Source organism: Adiantum capillus-veneris, chromosome 1 (assembly GCF_014529385.1).
Source record: "Adiantum capillus-veneris isolate H3 chromosome 1, ASM1452938v2, whole genome shotgun sequence".
NCBI classification, from domain to species: Eukaryota; Viridiplantae; Streptophyta; class Polypodiopsida; order Polypodiales; family Pteridaceae; genus Adiantum; species Adiantum capillus-veneris.
Window position 1 is genome coordinate 15,408,489 of NC_140931.1, and position 22,063 is coordinate 15,430,551.

At 43.0% G+C, this 22,063-nt stretch overlaps 1 protein-coding gene across 1 annotated transcript in view; it reads left to right on the forward strand.

Moving 5' to 3' along the window:
• The window catches only part of TPR3 (Tetratricopeptide repeat (TPR)-like superfamily protein), a 55,367-nt gene extending 40,497 nt beyond the window's left edge, over nucleotides 1-14,870 (forward strand). The window contains exons 6-8 of the mRNA XM_086514402.1: nucleotides 13,864-13,983; nucleotides 14,192-14,325; nucleotides 14,473-14,870. Of these exons, the coding sequence (XP_086370528.1) occupies nucleotides 13,864-13,983; nucleotides 14,192-14,325; nucleotides 14,473-14,530 (312 nt within the window). The 3' untranslated portion in view covers nucleotides 14,531-14,870. The remainder of the gene's footprint in view (nucleotides 1-13,863; nucleotides 13,984-14,191; nucleotides 14,326-14,472) is intronic.
• The last annotated feature ends 7,193 nt before the right edge of the window (nucleotides 14,871-22,063 follow it).

A 22,063-nucleotide genomic window follows, 5' to 3' on the forward strand; every position in this document is an offset into this window, starting at 1 on the left:
TCTTCTAACTGCTGAATTTCGGGACTGTTTCGGTGGCTGAAAATGACTGTTTTGGCTGCGTTTTTATGGCTGAAAATGGTGATTCTTCTACAATGCTTCAAGGGGTTACTCTGCTACTGTGTCTAATGCTGAAATGCTGTGTATCTGCTGCAGGTTGGGGCTGAAACTCAAAAACGCTGATGCATGGCTGAGCGTCAGTAAAAACGCTAGGTCACTTGGCACTTTTGCTGCAAACTGGGTAGATCTGCAAACGCTACAAGACTTGGGGGATGAGGGCGATCAAGCAAGGGCTAAAAAACGCCATGGAATCTGGTATTGACGAGGAAAAGCAAAAACGCTACCAAGCTGATGGTGATGGCGATGATGCAAGGTGGAAACGCTGAGGATCTGCTGTTGCCGGCGTTGACTGCAAGGGAAAACGCTGGCTGATGTGTGTATCCAAAAACGCTAGGGGGTGCTGATGGTATGGCGAGGTTGGGAGCTTCAAAAACGCCAATTGCTGGGGTACTGCTGAGAAGGTGCCTGTTGAGCATGTGCTCCTGCTGCCTCTTCTGCCAGAAAGTGCTAACTTGGGTTTGCTTATATATTAACTTAGCAAAATTGCCCTACCTACTTTTGTTGGGAAGTCACTTAAAAATAATAAGTGAAAATACCAAAAATAGGGAAAATAGGCTAAATGCATTGGAAAATTCCCCTGACTGAATCTGATGGATCCTGAAGGGAATACTTATGATCATGCTGTGTGCAACCAGAGGATATGCATCTATGCTAAGTGACTGGGCATGCACGGTCTACGAATAGATTCACAAAAGTGCTAGATCACTGCTAATCTAGACTGATTGGACTGACTGAACCCTGATCATGCTGTAGCTTGTCCACGGACACATAGGGCTGGATGACAGGATGTGTCATGTGACATCCCCTCCTTTTCAAAGTGAGGTACTGGTACCGAACTGTATGGCGTTGAGGGAGATCGCCAATAACATCCGGAATCCTGGAAGGGACTCTTCGCCGGCCCACTTTGATGTGGGGGTTCATGCGGTACTTGAACTTCATAAAGGTCTGCAACGCTTGCTTCTTTGGGCCGCGCCGAAAGCGACACAAAATCTTTTGAATCTCCTTCCTTGCGTCAACTTCATCTAGAGTCCTGCTTCTTCTGTCTTCAAGAATCTCCATGGCTGAAAATTCCTGAAACCATCTCCAACACAAAATCATGAACATACCCATTCCATGTAAAGTGAAGGAAAAAAATCTTGTCTTCTCTAAAGACTGTGTATGCAATGTAGATGAACATAGAGACGGAATGACAAACCGTTCATCAAACACCGACAAACAATGAGATCGAATCTTTTCTGTTTGATCGAAATGAATCAACTGTGGCAAATCACAATGGAAATGCCCATGTGTGGTGCTCATACTATCATGTGCTCGTTCGGAAACTGTGTCATGCCAAGGAAGAGACATGGAATGCGACTTCCTGACATACATACTTTTTAGCTTTTCACGAAAAATCTGCATACATTTGTGCTCATCCATGAGAGAAACGTGCTCAACATACAGTATGTCATGCCTAGGAAAAGGGATCGCATAATGACGATGACTAAAATACAGGAAACCGTCACGAATGAAACACTCGAACCATGTGTGCGTATCAATCATGCGAACACATAATACTTCCTGTGAGGGTTCTGTGGACCTAGTTTCGAGAGCCAAGATCGATCCTTCGTGATTGATGGAATCTGCAACGAGGTTAGCTTCGCTAGTAAAAGCATCCACTAACACATCATCCTTGTAAACAATCACATCATCTTCATGCAGCTCATTATGCTTGTGAGAAATCACATCTTGATCATGCAAATCATCATGCTTGTCATTGTCATCCAAATCATCATGCAAATCATTATCCTTCAAATCATTATGCTTCTCATAATCATGCAAATCTTGTGTGTCATGCTGTGGAGAAGAAGAGATTGAGAGAATCTCCTTATCCCGAATCCTTTCAACCGTGTCCTGTTTATTAGCAATGAGAGGTAGAAAAGGAGCAATGTCATCTCCATGAATGACAATAGGAGAATCGCTGTCGGCATTGAGAGTTATAGTGTTAGCCGCAAATTTCATGAGAGCGTTATTATCACGAAACCATCGAATGCCCAAAATCATATCACATCCTGAGAGAGTAGAAACAACAAATCTTCTAGTGAAGGCAGTCTGTTGAATTGCAAACAACACATCAAGGCACTCCTCCGTGAGAGCGTCCATACCGGGACGAAAGCCAGAGACCTCGATAGGAGATCTCGGACTAACTTCGAGGCAGGCTCTCTCAACAAGAGAGGAACTGATCACATCATGCATACTACCTGGGTCAAACAATATGACAAAACGGTGCCCCGACGTACGACCATAACATTTAATGAGAGAATCATCATTGGGAGGGTCCTGAGAAACTTGGGGCATACTCGTGTTATCATTCATTGCATTGACAGAGGAAGTGGATGCTGTGGGTTCTTTAGATTCATTCGATTCAAGCTTAGGACATGTTTTTTTATGTGACCCTTAATGTGACAATGAAAACAACGACCTTCCTCAGAATAAGTGCTTTGTTCTTCCGAAGTGATGTATCCTCCTACAATTCCTTGTGCTACCTTTGCATCTGGCGTAAGCTTAGGTTTAGCAATTGTGTTAGCCTTACCCTTAGATTCATTGGAAGAATTCTTTGAGGAGAGACTGTTGGAAGATTGGTTAGAAGAGTTATCATTGTTACCATTCTTACCGTTCTTACCATTCTGAGGGTTCTGAGAAGTCTGCCAGGTACTTGTGGAAGTCTTGTTCTCCTTAGGCTTTCCCTTGTTGTTCTTCATCTCCTCTGCTAGAGCAATCGCTACCGCCTTGTTGAGATCGATTGGATCGAGTACCTCGACATCGTACTTGATATACTCGTCCAATCCAAAGAGAAAAGCCTCTTTGCGCTCATCATCCGATTTCCGTAGTTGAGTGCCTAGCTGCAAACACGATTAGAAAAAGACATAACTGGCATACCATTTTGCTTGAGAGAGCGCCAATCGTCTTTCAATCGTGCGAGGTACTGAGGTGGCATAAACCGTGCCTTGAGCTTGTCTTGGAAATCAGCCCAATCGAAGGAAAGGGGCGTGAAATCGTCGGCTATCTCTAGGTGCGCGGCTAGCTGTGCCTCTTGCCATGCGTGGTACCAATTGATGGCATCACCGGCTAGGTACATAGCTACCGTCAAAACTTTGCTATTTCCTGTCTTCTTAGTTGTCGCAAAATAAGCATTAAATTGATGCAATCAAGAATGAATAACCGTAGCATCCATCTTACCGTCATACTTATTGAAAGTCGACTTCTTTGTGACTGGATGGTTGGAATCCGCGTCGTGGCTTGCACCACTTGAGGAACTCTCACGATCTATGGGTGGTTCGGTCTTCGAGGCTAGGACTTGGGCAAGCAATTCTTGAGTGCGTAGCTCCCTTCGAGCTTCACGCTCGGCCTCCAAGGCCGCGGCTCGTGCTGCCGCTTCCTTCTTCCTTAGTTCTTTTCTTTCTTTTCTTGCGTTGCGCTCGCGTTCTAAAGCAAGGCGCTCGTCTTCCTGTTGTGCGGCATGTCTTGCGTTTCTTTCGTCGCGCTCGCGGTCCTTGGCTTCTTGGTCTGCGGCAATTCTTACAATTCTGTCGTCGCGCTCACGGTCCCTAGCTTCTTGTTGTTCTGCTTTGCTTGCAAGTTGTGCCAATGCAACTCGATTCGTTTCTTGTTGTTGTGCCATCATGTCCAACAACGACTTGACCATCATCTCCATAGGAGTGAGTGCAACTCGTGGCGTAGATGGTGAAGGGGGAGGGTCGAAAAAGTCTCATGGCGGGGAAAATCTTCGCCGCCTCTCTCATGCTCATCACCTGCATGCGAAGTATCCATTCCGCTTCATGTGACGACCATGCACTATGATCTTTGGTTCTTAAGTTCACGAGGAACTTGGGTTCTTGAGGGTCTTGGTTCTTGAGGATCTTGAGGTTTTCTTTCGCTTGCAAATTGTGTTGGAGAAGGATCTTCTCTTCACCCGAGTTCTACTCTTTTCTGCGGGCGCACCCCTTGGCGGCCTTGTGCTCACACCAAGGTTGCTATTTCCCACCTCACGTCGATTGGCCGGCCGCTAAGTGCATGGTCCGCTCTCAATGAGTGAAAAGAGACACAAGGGGAGGCTGGACAAGCCCTTCTTTCTTGGGATTCGTGTCACTCTTCATAGGAATCGACACGCCCAAGCAAACTTGGGTTCGTGCGACCTCAACAAGTAAAAAAATTCTTGTGGTTCTTTCCTTGAGTGATATAGAACACTGCCAAAGCTCTGATACCAATGTTAGGTGCAGCGGAATGATTGTTTGCACTTTCCTCAAGATGAGTGCTCCGAACTGTGCTCAAGGTTCCTTTTAGTTCTTATGGAAGGGAGAGCCTTCCGTTCTTAGTGGAAAGTGCTATGTTCACGAACAAAGTGAATGGACAATGTGCGTGCAAGTAGACTGAGAGATAGAGAGAGAAGAGAGATACGACACCAGAGACGACGTAAAACCGTCCTCCGAAGGCCCCACTCTCGTCGGCGAGAGTGGTCTACTTTTTGATTGCACAAAGTGGTACAATGCGTATGCAATGGACTGATGCAACTTGGACTATGCCGATGACGACGACGACTTGATGGTTGAAATCCGAGATCTTCTAACTGCTGAATTTTGGGACTGTTTCGGTGGCTGAAAATGATTGTTTTGGCTGCGTTTTTATGGCTGAAAATGGTGGTTCTTCTGCAATGCTTCAAGGGGTAACTCTGTAACAAACTGCTGACGTGTCAAAGCCGAAAGAATGAAGCCAACTTACAGATGATGTGGCTGCCCGAGAGCAAAAACCCTAACCCTAATTTTTGCAAGAAACCCTAACTGCTGAAACCCTAATTCTGAAAACCCTAATTCTGAAAACCCTAACTCTAAAACCTGCAAATTCTAATTCTGGAAACCCTAACCCTAAAACCTGCAAACCCTAATTCTAGAAACCTTAAGAAGAACAAGCAACAGAAGTAGTCCTATCAACTTATGGGGACCCCCTCCGATGGGGCCCCAAGTGACATAAAGGCATTAAAAATAAAGCAGAACACACTCTAAAGACTTTGCACATCAAAATATGATGATGTGGCACCTGTACGGACGTCCCGGAATTCGCGGCGGATTTTTAGGAAAATCCCGAAATTTTAGGAAAGTGATTTTTTGGGGTTAGCTTTTCATATTTGATGCTTTTAGGCTTTGGGCCTTTAAATATGAGCCTTGGGGGCCCTCTCTGGCACTTTTTAGCGCGCAGATTGCAGAGCAGGTGCTCCTCGGCTGTTGTACTTTGTGAATCGGCAGTAATATAAAGAAATACCGAAAGGGGCGCCAAGGTTTGGGGCCAATACTCTCTGGGGTGGAATTCCGCCACTTCGTGTCACGTGTCGTCTCTCTCTCTTTCAGTTCAGTTGTTATTGAAGTGCTAAAAGTTTGTTCAGTCTGTTCTTTTCTATTGGCACGTGGTGCCGCCTTTTGACATACTCTGCTACTGTGTCTAATGCTGAAATGCTGTGTATCTATTGCAGGTTGGGGCTGAAACTCAAAAACGCTGATGCATGGTGGAGCGTTAGTAAAAACGCTAGGTCACTTGGCACTTCTGCTGCAAACCGGGTAGATCTGTAAACGCTAGAAGACTTGGGGGACGAGGGCGATCAAGCAAGGGCTGAAAACGCCATGGAATTTGGTACTGACGAGGAAAAGCAAAAACGCTACCAAGCTGATGGTGATGGCGATGATGCAAGGTGGAAACGTTGGGGATCTGCTGTTGCCGGCGGTGACTGCAAGGGAAAACGCTGGCTGATGTGTGTATCCAAAAACGCTAGGGGGTGCTGATGGTATGGTGAGGTTGGGAGCTCCAAAAACGCCAAGTGCTGGGGTACTGCTGAGAAGGTGCCTGTTGAGCATGTGCTCCTGCTGCCTCTTCTGCCAGAAAGTGCTAGCTTGGGTTTGCTTATATATTAACTTAGCAAAATTGCCCTACCTACTTTTGTTGGGAAGTCACTTAAAAATAGTAAGTGAAAATACCAAAAATAGGGAAAATAGGCTGAATGCACTGGAAAATTCCCCTGACTGAATCTGATGGATCCTGAAGAGTATACTTATGATCATGCTGTGTGCAACCAGAGGATATGCATCTATGCTAAGTGACTGGACATGCACTGTCTACGAATAAACTCACAAAAGTGCCAAATCATTGCTAATCTAGACTGACTGGACTGACTGAACCCTGATCATGCTGTAGCTTGTCCACGGACACATAGGGCTGAATGTGTTACGTGACACAAATTATTGCGCTCTAGGAGATTGGCCTCTTCGTGATGCGTTCGCTGTGGTGCAGACGTTGAGAATATTCCACATCTATTGTGGTCTTGTTCTCGTACGCGACAGTTTGTGGATAGCATCTCTTCAGCTCTTTGCTTGCGTTTCTCTGGCTTACAATTTGGTGAATTTTTTTGGATCTTTGGAGTGCTTTCACCTTTGCTTCGGTCGTATGGATACTTTTTTCGGCTGGGTTAGATTCTGGGTACGGGACAGTTTGTGGATAGCATCTCTTTAGCTCTTCGCTCGCGTTTCCCTGGCTTACAATTTGGTAAATTTTTCTAGATCTTTGGAGTGCTTCCGGCTTTGCTTCAATCGTATGCATACTTTTTCGGCTGGGTTAGATTCTGTGTACTATGGACAGTGTGGAGAGCACGGAATTCCCTCATGTTTCAGCAAATTCAAGTGGAATATGTTTCTTTCTTCAAGATATCTCTTAGACAGTCTCTTCAAGTTGCCCATGACTTGGAGGAGCTCCTTGTTAGCCATTACCAGCTCTACTTTGACTGTTTTTGAGTTACAGTTTGTAATACTTTCTATGGGTTTTCCTCGCTTTGAGGTTTCCCATTTGTAATTCAATTTGACATTACAAAAAAAAAAGTGTGTGTCCTCTTTTATTAATTTAGGCCCCTCAGTAGAATTTTTAAAAGTTGGAAGGGTTTCAGCTTCTTTCTTCTTTAATAAATTCGACGGGCACTCATAGGTTGGTACTTTTTCTTTTCTCTAGGTTATAGGCCCCTCTACCGGTATCTGCAAAACAGAATCAAGTTCCAGACCCGAAGGTCACTCAGATGTCCTAGTGCCATGCAGATGATCACGGATGCAATTTCCACATAAAGAGAGCTTGTTAGGTGCAGCGGAATGAATGTTTGCGCTTTGCTCAAGATGAGTGCTCCGAATTGCGCTCAAGGTTCCTTTTGTTCTTATGGAAGGTAGAGCCTTCCGTTCTTAATGAGAGAATGCTATGATTACAAACAAAGTGAAGGGACATTGTGTGTGAAAGTGTATGAGATTGAGAGATAGAGAGAGAAGAGAGATACGACACCAGAGACGTTGTAAAACCCTCCTCCGAAGGCCCCACTCTCGTCGGGGAGAGTGGTCTACTTATGATTGCACAATCTGGTACAAATGGTATGCATGAGACTGATGCAAGTCTAGGCTATGTCGACGATGATGACGAAGTCGACCTAAGGGCTGAAATCTGCAATCTTTCTACTGTTGTCCAAAAACGCTATGGGCTGAAATTTGTGATTGAGCCAAAAACTCTGATTTGGGGGCTGTTTTCGTTGGGTCTTTGATAAATCTGCAGGTTTAGGGCTGAAAATTGAGCTTCCTAAATGCTGAAAACTGATGTCTTTACCGGGCTGAATCTGCTACTTCTTGTGGGCTGAACCTGCAAGTCTTCTATTGCTGAAAACGCTGCTGAAATTGCAGCCTTCTGATGGTAATGGAAACCCTGCAAAGCTGGGGCTGAATTCCAAAAACGCTAGGTGTGCTGAGAACCAAAAACGCTAGCAAGCTGAGGTTGACCAAAAACGCCAGGCATGTGATGGTCTTTCCGGTGACGATCTGATGCAAAAACGCCAAGGGCTTGGCTTGCCGGCGATGAAGGCTGTTGAAAACGCTAGGGATATGAATCTGCTGCTTGGAGAAAACGCCAAGGCTTGGGATCTTGCTTGGAGGGAATCCACCAAGGTTCTGCTGAGAAGTTGCCTGTTGAGCGGGGAGCTCCTGCTGCCTCTTCTGACAAATAGTGCTAGCTCTAGTTTGCTTATATACAAACTTAGCAAAATTGCCCTACCTACTTTTGTTGGGAAGTCACTTAAATTAATAAGTGAAAAATGTCAAAATAGGAAAAATAGGCTAAATGCACTGGAAAAATCCCCTAACTGATTCTAATGGATTCTGATGGGAATACTGATGATCATGTTGTGTGCAACCAGAGGATATGCATCTATGCTAAGTGATTGGACATGCACGGTCTACGAATAGACTCACAAAAGTGCCAGATCACCTCTAATCTAGACTGACTGGACTGATTGAACCTTGATCATGCTGTAGCTTGTCCACGGACACATAGGGTTGGATGTGTCACGTGACATCCCCTCCTTTTCAAAGTGAGGTACTCGTACCGAACTGTAAGGCGTCGAGGGAGATCGCCACTAGCATCCGGAATCTTGGAAGGAACTGTAAGGCGTCGAGGGAGATCGCCACTAGCCTTACCCTTAGATTCATTGGAAGAATTCTTTTCTGAGAGACTGTTGGAAGAGAGTTACCATTCTTACCATTCTTACCGTTCTGAGGGTTCTGAGAAGTGTGCGAGGTACTTGTGGAAGTCTTGTTCCTTACAAGGGATGCCCCAAAAGCATTCAGCTCAAAAGCAATAAACCCAAAAGCATCTGGTCCAAAAATTGTCCCCAAGTCAGTGCAAATGGCAGAAATCCGTACAGTAGCCACGTCAGCGTGTCACCATATAATGCGGAAATCCGTACTGCTTTCACGTCGAGCGTTTTGACGAAGCAAGGGAATTAGGTGATGGCTCATCAAAGAATTTCGACAATTCAGATTGAGGTCCAGTGGACAGGGAGGCCAGAAGGGCTACCAAGAGGTCATAGGGCACAAGAAAAGAAGAGAAAGGTAAGTTAGGTCCACCGGATATTTTGGTCAAGGGTACTTTTTGACCCTCAATGCAAAGTGGATGGAAGAGGAGAACATCGCAAATTCTCTTCAAAGAGAGCTCTACCTTGATACTTTTGGATTATTAGTAGTGTGTGCAAAAAGATGAATCAACGGTTGAATCTGGTGCGGTGTGGACCGCACAAGAGGAGAGCCACTCCACTCCTTTGTCACAAATTGCCTAGATTGAATAAAGTTACTATTGTCTCCTTGAGATATTAGAGATCCTGTTAGTGTCACAAAGTGATGACGTGGCATGTCCGTCGGTCAAACTCTATAGAAACTGATGAGACTCAAACTTATAAGTTGTTCTGTAAGGTGCAGCGGAAGTGAATGTTGAACTTTGCGCAAGATGAGTGCTTCGAACTGTGCTCAAGGTTCCTTTTACTTAGGGAAGGGAGAGCCTTCCGTTCCTTTAGTGAGAGAGTGCAATGGACACAAACAAAGTGGATAAACACTGTGAATGAAGGTGCATGAGTCTGAGAGATCGAGAGAGTAGAATACGACACCAGAATGTTGTCAAACCCTCCTCCGAAGGCCCCACTCTCTATGGCGAGAGCGGTCTACTATTGATTGCACAAATCTCTACAATGCTTGAACTTGCCGACGATGTCGACGAAGATGAGGATGACGACGAGACGGGCTGAAATCTGAAAATGCTAAGGCTGAAATCTGCAAATCTTTATCTGCTGAATTCTGACTCTATGTCGGTGACGATGTCGATGCGACGACGACGCGCTGGAAACGCAGATGCTGAAATCTGCGTTTTCCGGGCTGAATCTGCAAATTACGCTGGATCTGACCGTGCGGCGGGGATCTGTTGCGGGGAGGTGAGATCTACGAGGTTCAGGGGTTCTACTGCGGGTACTGACTGCTGAAAACTGAAAACACTAAGGCTAGGGCTGATTCCGTCGCGAAGATCTTCAAAAACACTGAGGTGTCTTGCAGATGGAAAAACGCTAGGACTAAAAATCTTCTGCTGCGGTGGAAATCTACTAACTGCTGTAGAATCTGCTAACGCTAGTGGATCTGCTGTCTGCTGTGGTTGTCGTGGCTGATCTGCTGTGCAAAAACGCCAGGGCTGGTCTATGGTGCAAAAACGCTAGTGTTGATGCTGTGTTGCAAAACGCTAGGCCTTGCTGAGGGGGTCTTGCTGAGAAGTTGCCTGTTGAGCAAGGTGCTCCTGCTGCCTCTTCTGCCAGAATGCTAGCGCTAGGTTTCTATTTACACAAACTTATGCAATTCGCCCTACTTAGTTTCCAACAAAAGTCACTTAATAAATAAGTGAAAAATGTCAAAGATAGGGAAAATAGGTCTATGCACTGTAAAAATGCTACTGATAGGTTGTGATGGAAATCTGACGATCATATTGTGTGCAACTAGAGGATATGCATCTAATCTAAGTGTCTGGATATGCACGGTCTGCGAACAGACTCACAAAAGTGCCAGAACACTTCCTAATCTAACCGAACCGAACCCATGTCATGAAGTAGCTTGTCCACGTGCACATAGGGTTAGATGTGCCACGTGACATCCCCTCCTTTTCAAAGTGACATATTGGTACCGATCTGTATGGCATCAAGGGAGATTGCCAATAGCATATGGAATTTTGGAAAGGACTCTTCGCCGGCCCACTTTGATGCGTGGGTCATGCGATACTTGAACTTCATAAAGGTCTGCAATGCCTTCTTCTTTGGGCCGCGCCGAAAGCGACACAAAGTCATCTGTGGCTCCTTCAATGCTTCAACTTCGTCAATAGTCATGCGTCAGCCTTCTTCAAGAATCTCCGAGGATGAAAATTCCTGAAACCACTTCCAACACAAAAACATGAACATACCCATTCCATGTAAAGTGACTGGAAAAATTCTTGTCTTCTCTAAAGACTGTGCATACAATGTAGATGAACATAGAGACGGAGTGCCAAACCGTTCATCAAACACATGCAAACAATGAGATCGAATCTTTTCTTTCTGATCTAAATCAATCAGCTGTGGCAAATCTTAATGGAAATGCCTATGCTTGATGCTCAATCTTTCTTGTGCTCTTTCGGGTACTTTGTCATGCTAAGGAAGAGACATGGAATGTGACTTCCTTGAATGCATACTTTTCAGCATTTCATGAGAAATCCGCATACATGCTCATTCATGAGTGAATCGTGTTCAACGTACAATATGGCATGCATGTGAAAAGGGATCACATAACGACGCTCACTAAAATATAGGAAACGATAACGAATGAAACACTCGAACAATGCGTGCTGACTAATCACTCAAACACATAATTCTTCTTGTGGGGGTACTCTGGACCTAGGCTCGAGAGCCAAGATCGGTTCTTCGTGATTGATCGTATCTTCCTGTGGGGGTTCTGTGGACCTCGACTCGAGAGCCAAGATCGGTTCTTCGTGATTGATCGAATCTGCAATGAGGTCATCATTATCATTATCACCCACTATTGGGCACTGACGACGTTAGTGGGGATGTCGTGGTATTTAGTCAATACTGGGCATGATGGAGCTGATGGTTTTATTGTCTTGTGGGTGACTACCATGGGTCTATACCTTGCACTATCCTTCAAGGGTGAATCTGGGCTTATCCTGGATTCATCTAGGTATATAAATTCATCATGCTTATCATAATTTTCAATTCTTCATGCTTATCATCATGCAAATCCTGTGTGTCATGCTTTGAAGAAGAAGAGATTGAGAGAGTCTCCTTTTCCCGAATCTCTTGCATCTGTGCCTGAACTTGAGAAAAGAGTCGCAACATCTCCTTCACGTGTCGGTCGTTCATTGCTTTTCTTGCTTTGTTCTCGCTATCCATTTCTGCTTCTCTTTCTTCGTGCTCACGCGTTATGGCTGCCATTCTTTCTTTGTATTCACGGTCTATGCCTGTCCTTCTTTCTGCTGTTGTTGCTTTGCGCTCGCGCTCCAAGGCGACGCGTTGCGCTTCTCGTTCTATCCTCCCGTCTATAATCATCTTATCAAAAGCCTCCATAGGAGTTAGTGTAATCCTTGGCATAGATGGGGAAGGGGGAGGGTCGGAAAAACCTCCTGGCGGGGAAAACTCTTCTTCGCCACTCCCATGCTCACCACCTCCATGTGAAGTATCCATTCCGCTTCGGGTGATGACCATCCACTGAAGTCTTGGGTTCTTAAGTTCACGAGGAACTTGGGTTCTTGCGGGTCTTGGGTTCTTGAGTTCTTGAGGTTCTTCTTTTGCTTGCAATCTATGCTAGAGAAGGATCTTCTCTTCACCCGAGTTCTGCTCTTTTCCACGGGTGCACCCCTTGGCGGCCTTGCGCTGACACCAAGGTTGTTTTTTCCCACCTCACGTTGATTGGCCGGCCACTAAGTGCACGGTCCGCTCTCAATGAGTGAAAAGAGGCACAAGGGGAGGTTGGACAAGCCCTTTTTTCTTGGGTTTCCTATCACTCTTCAAAAACACGATTAGGAATCGACACGCCCAAGAGGACTTGGGTTATGTGCGACCGCAACAAGCAAAAAAAATTCTTGTGGTTCTTTCCTTGAGTGATAGAGAACACTGCCAAAGCTCTGATACCAATGTAAGGTGCAACGGAAGTGAATGTTGAACTTTGCTCAAGATGAGTGCTCCGAATTGTGCTCAAGGTTCCTTTTACTTAGGGAATGGAGAGCCTTCCGTTCCTTTAGTGAGAGAGTGCAATGGACACAAACAAAGTGGATAAACATTGTGAATGAAGGTGCATGAGTCTAAGAGATAGAGAGAGAAGAATACGACACCAGAATGTTGTCAAACCCTCCTCCGAAGGCCCCACTCTCTATGGCGAGAGCGGTCTACTATTGATTGCACAAATCTCTACAATGCTTGGACTTGCCGACTATGTCGACGACGAGACGGGCTGAAATCTGAGAATGCCAAGGATTGAAATCTGCAAATCTTTATTTGCTGAATTTTGACTCTATGTCGGTGACGATGTCGATGACGACCATGCAACGACGACGCGCTGAAAATGCAGATGCTGAAATCTGCGTTTTCCAGGCTGAATCTACAAACTACGCTGGATTTGACCGTGCGGCTTCGTGTGTGCTCTACAAATGAAAGTTATGTCGAAATGTTTGCAAAATCAGGTGCTGGGATAAGGCTTAAGAAGGACAAACTAAAATTTACCGACACAATGGGGTTCCCCCCCCCCCCCCCCCCCCCCCCAAAAAAAAAAAGGGGGGGGGGGGGGGGGGGTGTACAGTACGAATCCGTACTGTACGGATCCGTGCGTGCGTACGGATCCTACCTTGTATCATGCTGAAATGAGAACCTAGCCTTTAACAAGGAGTGAATTTTTGATACATGGGTGGTGAAAGCATAACCTTTCTGCTCAAAGGACCTTCCTTTGCATACATGGAAGTTCCTCAATGTGGTCCTTCAAAAATGTTGATGACCAAGGATCGCAGGTCCTCGTCTGCACGAGAAGTTACCAAATGATATTTCTGGCTTACCTCCTTGAAGAAAGTACTAATCACAGGTTGAATGCTGGCAGAAGAGACAGCCTACCCACATTCATGTCCTACCTGAAGGTAAAAAGGCATGTGGAAGATATGTCGTATTTGGTGTACAGTCACAGCTAGAAAGTCTTACCATCTCCTGTCCGAAAAGCTGTCTCTGGATATTATGCGATTACTGGGGTGGGAAGTCTAGTTTGCTTTTATTGCTTTTAAGTTATGCTACCACTAGGGTGGGAAGTGTGCTTGCTTTTATTGCTTACCTTGTCCTTGAAGGAACTAATTGGTGTATGCTGGCAGGCATTTGAATCCCCTGATACATTGTCAAGCTGCGTATCCTTTCTAAGGCAGCATGTTTTGGATACTTCTTCAGTTGCAGCTTGTCTGATTGTTCCGAAACAGAGCATTTCATTTCCTCAGGTACGTAACAAGGCGTTGCATGCTATGCCATATTACTTTGGGTATGGTGTCCTAGGTCCTGCCATCTCAAATGCACAGTTTTAATGACTATGTTGATTATGTGCTACATGGACAGCTTTATATGCATGACCATGGTTATTTGTATCCAGATACCATGGTGACATGTGCACGGTTTGACAAAATGCACCTAAAGCACAGTTTCTTGCAGGTGTGGAAGGGTCAGGGATCAAGGAAATGGAAGCATAGCCAGTCAGATGGATTCTTTCTCCAGCTAGAACTTTCTGCTTTTAGAAGAATATGGTTTATACCCTGTGGGTCAGAAAATGGCCAACCTGTTTGCAGGTGCTGATCCTGTTTTTGACATTCATCCTCGTCTCTAGAACATATATACTTCTGATTTTATGGCTTTTGAATTGTTGCTTGTGAGTTGGAATGCTTCTTCTTTGACTTTTTTTGGCAATCAAATGCTTCTTCTGTAATCTGACACAGGAATGCAGAGCCATTAGATATCGACGCACATGCGGTCATTGCGCCACTTTTTAGGTAACTTGTACTACATCTCGCTGCCAGCAAGAGAAGCCATTGCAGTGCAAGGAGATGGTTTGCTTCTCGGCTGTTGTAACATAGTAATGAAAGATTGAGAGGTTGAAGGTTGTATCTTGTTCTGCTATAATCTCTTGCTGGAAGAGCTGGAAGTGAAATTCGAGTTTCAGTGTTGTGCTCCACGTATTTGTTAAAGTCTACCACAGTTTTAAAGAGCAAAGTTCTTTGCTTTTGAAACAAAAGACAGTTTTAAACCAGCGACTCCCCATTTTAGCTGAGGTGAGTTGTCAGCTGGAACTCAAGAATTTAGTAATACCAATTTTCGCTCTCAGGAGTTCGTGATATGTTTTACATGTAAAGTGTGCAGTGTTTATTTTGGCTACCAACTGTCTATTATTGCTATCACAATATCTTTTGCTTTGAAGTAACACACATGTGAGGATGAGTCTTCGTAGCTTTTTTTTTCTACAACCTCCTCTCTGAACATTTTACCCCCCTTGTGTCCAGGCTGCTGCAATGCCAGATGTGCTTTTCTGGATCTTGCCATCTGTATTATGGAATGTCGCATTTCAGGACTTTATTACATTATTATGGATGTTTCCATCATTCTCTTCATGCCTTGCCCCTTATCATGTCTTCATGTGATGTCGCATTATTAGGACTTATCATTTATGAATATCTTTTCCCGTCTTAAGTCCCAAGTGAGTGTTTAGAGTTTGTCTACTGCTAGTGTAATTATGTAGCAACATTTAATGAGTTAAAATTGTCTTTGATTGAAAGCAGAAAATGACACCATTGTGTAACCATTGTCAAGAGAGTGGAGTTCATTGTTGCTCTTCTTCTTCTTCCTTTCCTTTAGCTACATATGCTGCTCCATTTGGCTTGTTGCATCTGCGGCTATTGCTGTTGCCCTTGGACTGATTGTTTGGACAACACTTGGAGGGAGGATGTCCTTTCTTTTCACAATGAGTGCAATTTGTGTTGGCGAAGCAATCCTTGGAGTAATGGCTTCTCTTTCTACATTCATGAAACTTCCTGCTATATTGGATGAAGATGCAACTAATACTCTTCCCCTTGAAGGTATGTCTCTCTTGTGCTTTCTTTCTTCCTTTTGCAATGAGTTAATCACATCTTGCCTGGCAGGTGCTGGCATCTCCTCTTCAAGAATTGTTTGAAGTGGTCAAATGGTTTAGACAAAGCACTTTACAATGGTAGTGTTGTCATTCTCGGACCCTTACATTTATGCTTATGTGCTTATGCTTCCAAGTTTAATTACTAGGCTTGCAATGTTCTCATCTTCATCCATGGTAGTTGATTCTCAAGGTTGGCTCACTTTTCTTGATTGGGTTTCTAAAGCTATGCCCGAAAATCTCCCAAGTTGATTCTTAGGGTTGAGGTACTTTTCTTGGTTGTGTTACTGAAGTTATGCACGAGAATCTCTAAACCTTGATTTGCACTCTCACACTGATCAATAAATTGTAGAGAATTATCAAGAAGTGTTAAGAGTACAGCACTACTTGTGAAAGATGAAGCTCTAGTTACTATGAAGACATTCTTTGTTCACAACCCATATTCTTTTTCATGAAATAGTCTCAACTTGGTTTTCCATGGATGAAAGCTCTCATTATTGAATCTCTCGATGTTTTTCTCTCCCAGGGTGCCAAAGGAGAAACCTGATAGTGTTGTTTACGAGAGAGAGAGAGAGAGAGAGAGAGAGAGAGAGAGAGAGAGAGAGAGAGAGTCTCTGATCACCTTAACTGATGCACATTTGTGATGAGCTCAAAATGAGGAGTATTATCATTCATAACCATAGGAGTGGTTGCATGCCATGCATGTAGACTCTTACCTTGTCATAAACTATTGGTGTAAAACTTTAGCAAGAGAAGATATTAGTTCATTATACCTCCCATAAGACTTACTACTGGTATGATTTTTAAACAAGTTAATTTTGACACGACACATTGGCCTGAAATGTCGAGTTTAATGTTGTCGCAAATTCTGGTACAATCGGGATTACTTTAGGTTGTCCAAACGCCCAAGTTTCAATTTGGTAGATTGCCCAATTTCAGTTTCTAGGCTCTATTGGTGATTGAAATGTCCAAAATTTGTTTTTACTTCACCCATGGGCTATTTTAAGCATACCCATACTCTCTGTATCCAATACGTGGTGAAAAAGCCCAATTCTGGTCCCCAAATCCAGTATTGTGATATTGGACCTTTATCCCCAATTTTTACCAAACTTATCAATTGAGTGTGCATTGGTTTGTGAGTCCAATGGTACCCTTTACGTGCAATTGACTTAATTTCAAGGAAGTTTCTCAATTTCTTGTTTTGTTTGCATTTGTTTTCCTAGTTTGATGTCCAATTTGGTCAAAATTTGTCATGCACTTTGTAAAAAACACGTAAAAGTATTGTATGAAGTCAGTGGTCAACTTTGGTCTTTCGATCCAGAGCCGTGATACTCGACCACAATGTAAGAGTTGAGTGTTCTGATTTTTGTGCTTTTATGTTGTAATTTTACAGCATTGTTTAGCCCAAATGTGCAAGAAAACTAACACAACATAAAATAGCCAAATCTTAGTCTAACTCTGTGAGATATACTTTGGCTCAACTGAGTAATTATGAAAGGATTTAGGGGTGGTTCACATCTTCAATGGCCCTGCTTACTTTGAGTAATTATGAATGGTTTAGGGGTGGTTCCATCTCCAATGGATGCTTACTTTTACTAGTGCAGGAAACTACAAATGTCAAGGGATGTTCAAAACATCAAATCATTACTATTTCCACACTTTAACTTAGTGCCTATCTCTTTCTCACCCAAGACCCTAAGAGACTATCCCATTGGTCCAACTACTACTATAAAGTTCTTTGGCTGATACCCAACACAGACAACCAATCCAATGGTCATCTATGTGCAGAGGGCTACGTGCCATGCACTGATGCCAAATATTAAATGGCTTTTCAATCCCCTCTAATCAATGGAAAATATTAAATGAGCGGCTTATCAACCTCCTTTGATCTTATTGTAAGACTAGCGAGAACCTCACATTAGTTTTTCAATACGAAGGACGTTAGTAGACTCGACTTGGGTACGGAGGCAACAAAAAGGTTTCAAGTCCTTGAAAAAAAAATTTAGGTAAGCTACAATCTGATACTCTCTTTCAAATGACTAAAAAACCACCAAAGGCTAGTCTATGACTGTGATTCACTCTCTATTGTTTCATCATCCAAAAGCAGCCAACGAACCTGTAGGGATGATCAAGGAAACTAGGAGGGCCAATCCTATAGTCTAAGAACCTCCGCATAGTAGGTGAATGCAAAAAGGATATTGGACTCTAACCCTAAATTTAATTGGTCAATTCAACGTTTAAGATACCCAATAGCTTATGAATGATGAGAGCTATTTGATGCAACTAATGGTTTGGAAATCGTACTCATAAATTTGGAGACAACACAAAACAACTCATAAATGACTCACCAAAAAACTTAAAAAGAGCACAAGAAACTCACACCAATTTGAAGATCCTTCACTTGGCAACGCATAAAAGCAATCAAAATTAAAATGCGACACCGTATGCAGAAGAAAGAAGTAAATAAAGCTTGTAGATATACAAACACATTGTCATATGCTCAGTATGGAGCTCTTCTCATCAATTCACTTATCCAAATATGCTAGAAAAATGACCTTTACACTTTGGTCAAAGTTTAAAATTTAGTCCTTGGCCAAAAGTGACTCACAAATTGGAAAAATAATAAAGATCAAATGTGACAGTGACAATCTGGAACCTTGCAGCTTTGATTCAATGACACTAGCTCATAAGTACAACCATAAACTAAAAATTACAAGTTGGGTGGACATACTCATATTTTGATTGACATTATAATTTAATGGAGGCATTACAAAAGATATAATAGATGCCACATAATCTTCTAATTGGCTGCATCTATTAGTTTTTCCATATTTGGATTGATGGTGCATGGCTTTGTCACAGGAGGATTGATTTGTTGTCAACATCAAAGAAACTTTTAAGTTCAAAGTGGAGTTGAAGAGGCCTGCAACATTTGAAGACAAAGTAAACATCGCTAGGGACATGGGATGAAAAGCACAACAAAATGAATATGGTAGGGTAGCCAATGGCCAAGCAAGTAAAAGAGGAGATGAGAGGGATTCCCAAGCTAATAAACATGTAGCACAAAGGTCAATGGATGGAAAATAAATACAACACCATATGACAGATATGTTGAATATGATACAAGAATTATGCTAGAGAAAGATGACATGGACACTTTTCTTGCAGGTATCAAGGATATGTTACCATACATATGTGGTAGTGATGTGTGAACACTTTTAGGACCGCGAGAGCATTTTTTTCTCTCACTAGGAGGGTTTTTTCTCGTGCATTGTACATACGTCCATCATTCTAGGGCTAACTTATCTTTCGTTGCACACTGACTAATACTAATCTCTGTTGTGTGCCTCGAGCTTCCTTTGTTTTCTCCAAGCTGTGTATGTTTCCCTACGACCCTATTTTCAACAATTGGTATCAGAGCAACTTGCATCTTCTCGAGCTTAGTCGTCAGCATCGCTAGCACACGCCTGCTCACTTTCTCATATTTCAGTTAGTTTTGGTGAGCGTCAGCAGGTCGATAAATACTTCTGGACAGCTCGTCGACCTTAGTGTGCTCAAATTTTCCATTCGGGCTCATTTTGACCTCCGTTTCCACTACAAGCAGTACTACACATGCAATTTTGTCATTTTGTGCAATTTTTTTGTTAGTGTCATTTTTTGCATAACAGGTCCCTTATAGTTTTCAACGGGTTATGCTATATAGCACATGTTGGTCTCGCTTCTTTTCTCCTCTTTTCGGGCAATTTTCACATCAGGTGTAGGCATTCGCCATGGTTGACAACAACACAGATGTTTTCAAGATGTTTGCTGCTAAGGATAAATTGGATGGGGACAATTGCCCAATGTGGGCTTACATGATGCAACATGTTCTTGTGTTAAAGAGCATTTGGAATGTTGTGCAAGGCATTGATGTACATCTTGGTTCTGAGGATGCAGACGATGTTGAGAATGATGCAGGTTTTGGTGGCAGGGTTGCTACTGCCAAAGCTGTTTACGGTTGAGCAAGCTCGTTGGGATGTTAGAGATGCACATGCTCATGCATTGATTGTGTTATCCGTGAAGCGCATTTTACTCCTCACATTCGTTTAGCTAAATCTGCAAAATAGGCTTGGGATATTCTGGCTGGTCTTTATGCAAGTCGCAATGAGGCTAAAATTGCATTGCAGCGTAAAGATCTGGAGTCGAAGATTATGCATGAGGAAGATGAAATGGACTATTTACTTGCTAGTATCAAGGATATTAATGAGCAACTTATTTCTGTAGGCAAAGTCATTTCTGATAGTTCCTTTGTGCAAATTGTTCTTGATGCTTTGCCAGATTCTTACCAGACTTTTGCTAGTACTTGGAGACTTATGACCCAAAGAAATCCAGAAGTTGTCAAGTTTGATGCATTATGCACATTGCTGTTGCAAGAGTCACTTTCAAGAGAAAACAGGGCTAAACAGTGTGCAGTTAAACAGGCTTTTATTGCTGCTCAGAGGTAAAGTGGTAACAACAATATAGCCACTTCGCATAGTTCTTTGGCGAGAGGCAAATCACGTGCATCCAATGCCTCTGTTGGCAACAGCTCGTCTAGGAATTTTGGTGAAAAGGGCAAAAAGAAGATATGTGGACATTATTGTAAAGCTAATGATCACTTGATCAAACAGTGTTCGAAATTTAAGGCAAAAGAGGCTAAGAAGAAAGAGGTTGGTTCCACTACAAGTGCAACAATTGTAGAGTCTTAAAGGAGATTGTGATGCTGATGTAGAAGCAGAATGGGCTTTTACTGTAGAGTGCACTTATAATCCTTCTGTCCATGATGCATGTATGTCAGTTGCTGCAGATGCTCATGTGTGGTACTTTGACAATGGTGCTATAAAGCATATTACCTCTCATCAGGACTTGTTTACCTCTCTCGAGGATGTCCCTCATGGAAATTCAATCACTTGTGCCAACAATGCCTCTTATCCGGTCAAGAGAGTTGGAAAGATTGTGCTAACTGCAGCAAATGGTAGTTCTTTCACACTTGTTGATGCACTTTATGTACCTTGGATAAAAAAGAACCTTTTGTTTGTATCTGCACTTGCTAGACTTGGTCTTGTTGTCAAATTTGTGGATGATATATGTATTGTTCATGATCTCAATTTTTACGATGAAATTGTTGCATATGGCATTTTATGCCGTGGAATGTATAAGCTCACTTTGTATGACAAGTGTGGGCAGAACTTTGCAAATGTAGTTGTGGATTCAAAGGATGTTTCAGATGCAAAATTTTGGCATGCACATTTTGGGCATTTGAATTTTGCTAGTTTGCTACGTTTGCAAAAATCTGATCTAGTTGCTTGTTTGCTGCCTCTTGAAGCACCTATGAAGCATGTTTGTGAAGGCTATATTTTGGGTAAGATGCAGTGTTTGAAGTTTCCAAAGGATGGTTCAGTAAGGGCTACATGCAGGTTGCAGTTTGTGCATAATGATGTTTGTGGGCCTATGCAAACTCCATCCTTAGACAATTACCTGTACTTCATGATTTTCATTGATGATTACTCCACGCATGCATGGGTGTATCCACTTAAAGCTAAGTCCGAAGTGTTTGTGTGCTTCAAGCAATTTGTGGCTATGGCTGAAAATGTCTCTAAATGTACTATGGACACCCTCCATTCAGATTGAGGAGTGGGGGGAGTATATGTTTCATGAATTTAATGCATTTCTGGCTAGTGGTAGCATAAAACACCAATGTACAATTCCGTATACACCTCAACAAAATAGTGTTGCTGAAAGGAAAAACAGGTCGCTTGCAGAGATGGCACGATGTATGGTCAAGAGTGAAGCTTTACCAAATGCGTTTTGGGTTGAGGCTATCATGTGTTCTACTTATGCACTTAACAGGTGTCCTATGAAAGCTTTGTATTCTATGACTCCATATAAAGCATGACATGATAGAAAGCCATCTATTGATCACATGCGCGTTTTTGGTTGTTTGACTTATGCTTTGGTGCCACAAACACATTGCAAAAAATTGGATGATAAGGCTGTCAAATGCATTTTTTCTGGTTATAGTACTGAAAGCAAAGGCTACATGTTATACCATCCACAAACGAAGCGTATCTTGGTTTCACGTGATGTATTTGTGGAAGACTCTATTCAGCCTTTGTTGTCATGTACTAAAGACAATACTGTAAGCTCACAGGACATTTATGACATTTTGTTGCCTCTTTTCAGTGGTGGAAGATCAAATGTAAATTCAAATGAGGCAAATATATAGCCTATGGGGGTTTCAAAAAATTCTATGGATTAGCCCATTACTGATGTAGATGTACATGATGTACTTAGGGCTGAGAATGAGCAGGCTATAGGTATGCCAAAATGGATGGTGCATACTTTAGGTGACAATAAGTTGGATGCACCTTTGTCTAGGCGTACTCGTT